The following is a 9,260-nucleotide window of genomic DNA, read 5'->3' as shown; positions in this document are numbered from 1 at the left end:
TTTGTTATTTTTAATAATTTGATTTATCGTTGTAGGTGAAAATCTGAGAGAGAAACCGATAAAATCAATACAGGACCATATTTTCAATACTTCCCAACTTCCCTCCAAATTAGGAGCAGATTGGAAGGGCCATTTTTGAAATATTGGAGATCACAGAAAGAAAAGTGTACGCATGGGTAAGCTAAAGTAGTAAATGAAATCTGGTTAAAACTGATACTAACAAGATGATGGGAACAACCCTTAAAATTTTATTCTCCAACCTATTATGCCCATACAGAAATTCGACCACAGACAGACAGGACTCAAATTTGTTCCTTGATGTCTACAACGTAAAACGTGAATGAAGATTTTCGATTAGGACTTTTTTTTTTTTATTCTTACATGAATACAAAGCATCTGTACTTTCAATAGGAGGAAAAATTTACCGTCAAATATTCAACTAATAAAAAAATCCAAAGACAAAATCTAAGACATGGGGCAATTTCTCAATTAAAAAAAATGATTAATCATTTGAGCAATAGGAAAATAAACGCCTAATCAACTCCAGAATCATTTATCTTAATGAAGTTCCAATTTTCATAAATTTATTAATTTCAATTTTATCCAAATATGTGGAAAACATATATGTTTTGAGGTAATATTCGAAGAAAAAATATTTTTGATAGGTAATCTTACACCTAAGTGATCTTTTAAAAATGAATTAAGTATTTTTTGAACAGGTTATATTGATTCATATGACACCCAGACAAGAACAGTTTCAGGGGAAAAAAAAAATTCAGCCTATGAACTTAAAGTAATATGAAGTCTCTTTTAAACTTGAGATAAATATTCACTACCATACTACTTGTACCACTGTTCTTGCCGGAGTGTGATATGTTTTCACTACAATACTCTCACTGCCACTGATATATTTAATTCTACAATAATACAGGGACCCAGTATAAAATGATTTATATTACATATAAGATTAGAATATTACTTTAAGTTAATATTGCAATAAATTACTTACGGTATAGCGAATAGCTGGATGAAAAACACTCACCTGGGAAATAATGAAAAAAAAAAGATTAAATTTCACTCCAAAAAAAAAAATAATAAAAATTACAATTATATTATAAAGATATAAATTTTAAAAGAAGGGTCAAGGGTCGAATACTTGGTAAGGGAACACTGTTTCTTGAGCAACGAAAATGGTGTTTAGTCTGTTCCACGCGATGAAAGAAATCAAGTAAACAAAAACGCGTAAATTTCTTCAATTCTCCTATGCCACCAATTAACAGGTGAATCTATAACTTACATCTTGTTTAGTGCCGAAATCTACCGCCTTCAAAGACATATTTTCCCGTTTAGACTATAATCAGAATTCCAGCTCAACAGTCAGGTTTATACACCTAAACCATTCAAGATGGTTCAACCACATTATAAAGACTGAATGTGTCCCAGAAATAGTAAGTGACTCACCCACTCAGCTGTTAGAAGTAAATAATAGTAATTTAAAATAATATCATTGAATAGTAATCCTTCAAATATTAATCAAATCCTTTAATTAGATCAACTTAATAAATTAGTTCAACAATACTTTTCTTTATACTGACAATCAAATTTTGATTCTATACATCTAATGATAATCAAAACATACTTCTGTTGCTCATAAAGTTTTATAGAAACTTAAAAAAGTTAACTTTGTAGAAACTAAAACGATATATTGGATTTTAGACGAAATCCAGGATTGTTAGAAATTAACACAAAAACTATGCACACAGGATAGTTTTCAGTTTTTTTTTTTTGTTTTTTTTTTAAATTTTAATTTTAAATCGATATAATGTAAAACATGAGCTCTGTACAACCCAATAGCTTCCAGTACAGTTATCATTAATTGTCTTTTATTTTGTTAAATATTGTCAAAAACATTCATTCAACAAGAACAATAATAAAGAACCAATTTAAAGTAAATTTAATTAGTTTTTACGTCAGTCCATATGAAAATGTTATCTTAGTAAGATTCTATATTAAAAAAACTATACTATACTAATACCTATACCAACTTTAAACCCAGGAATTTAAATTTGAGACAATATAGAGGTTCGCAAAGTTTAAAAAAAAACAAACCAAAAATAATAATCTCAAACATAAACTCATTATCAAAAAAATTCCCAAAGCTATATTTCGATTTGGAAAGTAGAGCTGCGAAGTTCTTTAAGAACTTTGATAAGATCCTCAGGATTGTAGAAGCCACTGCTGCGACACCCGTATTGCCTTAACAGACAGGGTAGGGTGATAACTAAATTATAAAGTCACAGTTCAATAATTTTTCAAAGAGTTGAGAGATAGAGATAGATAGAGAGATAGATAGATAGATAGATAGATAGATAGATAGAGAGAGAGAGAGAGAGAGAGAGAGAGAGATGTAGGAGGAGTTCCTTGAACCGCAGGATTTCGAAAACACTGCATTTGTTACGGCAGGTCCGTTTCACCGCCTCAGTACCCGCCGTTGGGAAAACGCTTACTAATACAATGAAACTCTGCATTTACCACTCACATAAATAACTCGAAAATAAACTATTCTTTTAAGATGAAAGGGGTTAGGCTTACTAAAAAATAAAATTTTCAAAACAGCTAAAACATGTCAAGTAAAATTATGATTTTGATTGAAAAAAATTCCGATAAAGTTGGAATTGTTTTAATCTATGTATTCTGCCTCTAATAAGATAGTACAAAGGCCGAGGAGAAAAAAAGTCATTTATTCCATCCCAATTAATTATTACATTAATAAAAACTATATTTAATTACTAATCGATATTTATGAGTCTGCCAAGTATAGGTAGAGGGATTAAAAATGGCGGCTGTTCAAACGTTAAAAAAAATATATTTTTTTCATTCGGAGCTCTATATCTTTAAAACTACCAACAAAACTGAAAACCCTAAGAGTACATCGTTTAAAGTAGAGTAAATTTACAAAACTATGAGCCGTAATAGAGCTATTTACGTTCAATAGTTCTTGAGAAATGTTTTTTAAATAGCAACATTTCATGAAAAATGTAGTAGTTGGTGAATTTATTTAGGAGAAATCTATATCTCAGGAACCATAAAACGTATAGATGTCTGCCAGAACTCAAATTAAAGCTAGTTAAATCAACAATAAAGTAGTTTATAACGTTTAACTTCGTAGTAATATTAGTTTTTTTAATGATAACTTATCACAAAAGCTTAAAACACCACAGATATCAGGGCAAACTTAGTTCGTTTGAGGCAGAATACATCGATTGAAACAATTTTCACCTTTACCTGAATTTTTTCCAAACACTGCCATTTTTTATTTAATTTTACTAGCCTAATGAGAATGATACATCCGGGTTATACCGAGAGGTATCTTGCGGTAGTAAAAGGAGACCTCAAATTCTAACATTTAGGATAAGATGAAGACCTTAACATGTAAGGGTAACTTATGAGCTTCCCTCTTAAGGAGACCTTAAGAGACAAGGTGTATCATGGAAGAAAAGAGGATGCCTGATGGTTTGGCAAGTGACCAGTTACTCGGCTGTTCACAACGGCAAATAAGGTGGGGTAACTAGCCATGTTGCCGGTTCTACTCTTACAATGAGAGCTAGGCCCCGCTCATGTGCACTTCAGCACCGTTCCTTCAACCTTTGGATTCCACTCTTCGGGATAGTCCACCTTAATCTCAATCCCATGCGTCAAATTCAAGTTATACTCCTAAAACTATAAATACAAATACAAATACGCAAAGTCATGCAGGAATATTATCTGCGAAATTATTCACAAGGTGTTGAAAATATTTTTCCCAAAAGGATTGATAAATCAATTGAGATGCGTAGAATCAAAAACAGCCCCTTCAAATACAGAAGATTTTCAGGAAAGAGAAAAAACTTCCCATTGACATATTGATTAGTTTTGAGACATTTTATAATAATATAAACATAATAATAATAATAACGAAGACCTAACAAACCCAAAGGTTCGATGCTGATACCACTAAACGCTCTCTGAATACATCCTTCCAGTGATGCCTCTCCAAACCCAATTCTACTAAATCAGTTTTAACGCATTCCTCCCATCTATGTTTCGGTCTACCCCTCGGATGTTTACCCGTTGGTTCAGTGTTTATTAACATTTTAGGGATCCCCTCGTTACTAAGCTCTACAACCTTACTATCGTGTAATTATTAATTTACATTAATTAACTATTAAATTACTATTACATTACTATCTTATAGTATAAATATATATAATATAATATAATATAATTTAGCCGATTTTCATGATAGAGAAAAAACATTGAAGTTTTGAGATACTGATAATGTTCGAAATAGAAGTTTTTTTCACCTGGACAATCTAATAAATGAATTCTAAAATAGAGGATAGGTTCAAAGTCGAGTTTAAATATTTTATGAACGATGATATGAAAAATTCGAATTCGAATTCTAACTGGTCTGTAAAAATGTATTTTTTATCCGTATTTAGCAAAAGACTGTCAACTAGTAAAATATAAAAAAACCTTTGCAATTGTGAGATAATTAATCCTGACCAAATGAGAAAAAATGTCAAATAAAGAGTTCATGACTCTTTAACTTGAATTTTGTAATTGTTCAAAGAATGGAGTGATTTTTATGGTAAACGTTTTATTTTTGATGCGTGAACACCTGAAGAGCATAGAGGATTAATAACTGATAAGCAATCCATTGAGTAGATAGGGTTTAACATGGGTGCCCAAAAGGGGAGTGGTGTGATGAAGGGGGATATTTTCGAGGGGGGCACAATATAACAGGGTTTTTTTAAGGAGTGAGAACCACATTTTCGTGATGTTTCAATTTGTGGGAATATTCAAACAAGGGAAGACAAGGGAAAAAAACACTAACACACCTACTTAAACGAAAAACAAAAATATGGATATTTTTTATCGTATAATTGAGGAGAACATATCTTGGGATAGGGAGCATACAGAGGGGAATTGGCACCTCTGGGCTGTGAGCTTCTGTTGTAAAAATGGCTATGTTTCAGCAATGGAAACAAATGAGCAATTGAAATAGTTTGCAATTATACAAACATGTACGACTGTAGTTTTTACTGTTGTTTCGAAGATGAAATAACATAACTGACATACATCAGTGTTTTTCAAACTTAGATATCTCTATACCTCTTCTATAAGTTTCATTAAGCACACTAAAGGAGTTCCCTCCTCCAAATAAATAAAAGTACAAACTTTAATAACAATCAAACTACTGTTATTTTTTAATAGCGGTCAGCAAAAAAAACACAAACATACAAAAACTTAGTTATTTATGCCAACGTTTCAACCTTTATTTCAGGCCTTCATCAGGGCTAAAAAAACAAAAAAAAAGAGATAAGAACCATCACTCAGAGAAACAAAAAAAAAAGGTTGTTATACCTTTTTAGTTTTTAGCCCTGATAGAATACCTTAAATTTAGGCCGAAAAGTCGGGATGAATAGATATATTTTTGTTTATTTCCTGACCGCACCCTCTCCCTCCCCCCCCCCAATTACCTCATATTAATCTGTAACAGTGTCAATCTTTCGTAAAGTAATCGTAATTCTCGTAGCTCATCTGTTTTAATTTATGTGGTAAACGCTACTGAGGGCCAATGGGGTAAAGATGGCAGTCAAAGGAAAGGATAACTGAAGGGACTATTGTCCTCTAACAATAAAGAGTGCTCCAACTTCTATAAGTTCTATAAACACCACGACTGCGAACACTAGCAGCAAAAGAAACTTATAACAGGCTATTTTATTGGTTTAAAAATGACCAAAATTAATCACTAATTTGTTTACCAGCAATACTATACATTATTTGAAGTTAAGAGGGGGTGGTTTGTTTCATTGCTATTTTAATTTCTAAACAATTAAAACATAATAATGATTTAAGTAAATTTAAGTTAAAATAAAAATTATTTAAGTAAATCAGTTTCAATAATTACCATTGATAAACTGGTAAATCAGTTTCTATAATTACCATTGATAAACTGGTAAATCAGTTTCTATACTTACCATTGATAAACTATTAAATCAGTTTCTATAATTATCATTGATAAACTAGTAAATCAGTTTCTATAATTATTATTGAAGGATAAGGGGGTCCCGGAGTACCCTTGGGGTAAATATGCCACAGTTTAGGGCAACTACTAAAGAGAACAGCAACTTCTAAAAGCACCCACCGCTTTTAGGGATACTTAGAACTGAAAGAGGCTGTTGTTGGTTGAAAAAATTGCTTAGTAGACAACACAGTGATGTCGGTCTCGGGAGTTAGGAGGCGCGGCCTGGTGGATTATTATTATAAAGATGGAATAATAATAATCACCATTCTTATTAATAATTTACAATTATTAATAATTTTTGTACCGATAAAAAAAAATAATGAATAATTATTTTTCACCATAAGTGAAAACGAGTTGTAGAAATAGGAAAACAAGGAGATGTTTCTCCGAGAGACGGAGGCACTGGTGGAGAGAAATCCTAGGCGATTAGGGGACCAATAGTGACTCGAGAGGCCACGTGACCTTGCTCGGGGTGAAGAACCGCCGAGAGGCGTTCGTGCCTTATAAGCCAAAGGCTCAGCCACAACATTCCACATAGTGAGCCTCAGCCCGGAGGAGAGTATCCTCCAGAGCCGCTCAAGAACAAAGGCTGACGATGGCACCCGCTCGACTCTGAAATAGCCTTCGACTTAGCGAGGCTGCCAGCGTTGCCAATCAGTACATAACATTCCACCGTGTGGGACCTGCCGGGCAAGATGGCCGCGGCCAGGGGCAACGCCCCGCCCTGGTAAAAGTGAAAACAATGAGACCGGATAGGGCGGCACTAATACTCAATCCCGATGTCCGTCCACGCTCAGTCCAACTCATCTGAATTAAACTCAATCACAGGCTGCTGGGACTTGAATATTATTTTCACACGACTGTTTGGTTGACCATTATGTATTGAGGAACGTTTTAAGCCGGATCCAAACATTTGCCATTTGCCGCAAATCTTAAACATCTATATAGGCCTAGTAAACAAACACGTCGGTATCCACAGGCTCGTTTGTTACACCAGACAAACATGGCGAACGTCAAACTTGGCCATTACCTTCCATTGAAACAATTTCTGTTATAAAACGAGATAAAATGAATAGAGGCATAATGAAAGGAAACTTAAAACAAGACGGTAATATTTTCATCATATAATAGTTCTTCATCAGTTCACTCGGGCATTTCTTTGTAAACCTACATTTGTACTAGATTAAATAAAAAATAAACCCGTGAAGTTAATTGGCAACATTTTAAATAATTTATTAACACCAGATCATTAGTATTTAAAACTATGACATCTTGGACTAGAGTTAATTGTAATTCTGAAGGCAGTAAAACATTCAAGACACGGAGATCATAAAGGTCTTTTTGAAAGCAGATCTCAAACAATACTAATTAGCGAAAATGTATAATCAGCCTTTACTTCACACTCTCATCGTGTTTAGAGATTTACGCTAGAGCTGTAGACGCACCTTTAACTACATAGTTTTAGCAAAGGTTTGAATGTGAACATAACTACATACCAAGGTCGTACCCAGGTTCAAAACTGGGGGGAGGGCAGAGATGGGCAAAAATTAACTATAGATACAACTAATAGCTAAAATTGTCATGGATACGATATTTATTCATCAATGATTCATTCATGGCAATTTTAGTTATTAGTTTCAACTAAAGCTAATTTTTGCCTATCTCAGGCTGTGACATTTCAGCATGGAAAAGGCAAATGAAACCTAAATTTTAAGAAAATTATATGTAATTGTCTCAGTGCTTTATTAGCAATAACAATTAGTATTTTCTCGGAAACAATGATTTATTAAATTAATATTTTTTTTACTTCTAGGGAGGAGGGGAGTAGCTGTACGGAAAAGGCGAATGAAATCTAAATTTTAAGAAAATTATACATAATTGTCCTAGCACGTAATCACCCTCCTAGCTCCGCTGGGTACGCCCATGCTACATACAATGATCCACTCCAGTCATCGATTTCAAACAACCTTGGAAGCTAAAACAGTACTTAATTTAATGCCTTTGTAAAAATTCATCGACCAGCTTACCGAAAATAAGAACTATGTAGGGATAATGTACCTTCACATAACAATGGATTAGAAGAATGAATAATGCACTTAGATCGTAAGATGTGGGGACCAGCAATGGCCAACAACCGGTTCGGTCAAAAGATCCAGTTATCTCGAAGCGTCTCCTGTCCCAACAGCGCGGTATATCCTAAAGGACACCCGATTCATATAACAGATCAAAATCGGTTGATCATGATTTGTGGTCCTGTTACACATTTGCCAAACTATCAAAAATTCGCAAGCGTGTGGATTGGATGGCACAATTCGGCCTAATTTGTGGCCAATTCATCGAGTATTGGTTTTAGGATAAAAAAGCATATGGCGTTAGTACAAACACTTGTGCTCCATTCACACACTAGTATTGTTTTAGAATTACCATCAGACAAATATTTATGCTCTTCGTGTTTTAATTAATATAAATAATTTACCCAATTTCAATAAGTAACTTTTAGATTGTATATTTTAAAATTATATCGATTGGATGTAAATAAATTGTTTCAAATACTGCCCATTAGCAGTAATGGTTTATTATTTATTGTAAAAAAGACACTGATTAATGGAGAAATTATATATTTGGGTGATTAAATTAACTTCGAATTTATAGGTTATCCATACCGATATTTACATTTACCCTTTCATTTCAACCATCTTTCATCTATTTTTTCCTATTTACGATAAAAATAGTTTAAATCAAAGCTAATTAACAGTCGATAAACATCCCGGGGACTACCACAGTGGTGGGAAACTGCCTGTGCAAAAATGTCTGTAATCCTCGTGAATTCCGATGTAATTCAGCACCCTTGGAGGCTGAATTACATTAATACATGGAATTGGATTCAATGGAATGCATTTTTTTTATTTGTTGATAATATTTTAAGGTATGAAAAGATGTATCTTAAATTATGGAAAAAATGTTATTGTGATTCATAATAATTAATTTCATTATTGTTGTCACCTTATTTTGGTTACATCTTCCAAGAAGGCCCCTGATAGTTCAAGACCCCAAGATTTTTATGAAATATTCCTTTTTAAAAAGCTTTCGATTCAATTTGATAGATTTATTTATTGATAGATATTACAATCTGCCACACAGTTGTGGGCAATAGGTAATATTGATGAATGATCTCATACATACTAAAATA

General features: G+C 33.1%; 1 protein-coding gene across 9 annotated transcripts in view; it reads right to left on the bottom strand.

Moving 5' to 3' along the window:
* The window catches only part of Tlk (Tousled-like kinase), a 277,166-nt gene that overhangs the window by 125,692 nt on the left and 142,214 nt on the right, over positions 1–9,260 (bottom strand). For 5 of the 9 annotated variants that reach the window (XM_067046796.1, XM_067046794.1, XM_067046797.1 and 2 more), the window contains one exon: positions 1,010–1,042. The exons of the other annotated variants lie outside the window; for them this stretch is intronic. In XM_067046796.1, the coding sequence (XP_066902897.1) occupies positions 1,010–1,042 (33 nt within the window). The remainder of the gene's footprint in view (positions 1–1,009; positions 1,043–9,260) is intronic. 9 annotated transcript variants of the gene reach the window in all.

Source organism: Halyomorpha halys, unplaced genomic scaffold (assembly GCF_000696795.3).
Source record: "Halyomorpha halys isolate HHAL.00 unplaced genomic scaffold, Hhal_1.1 Scaffold78.1, whole genome shotgun sequence".
NCBI lineage: Eukaryota > Metazoa > Arthropoda > Insecta > Hemiptera > Pentatomidae > Halyomorpha > Halyomorpha halys.
This window is presented reverse-complemented; position numbering and strand designations above follow the sequence as displayed.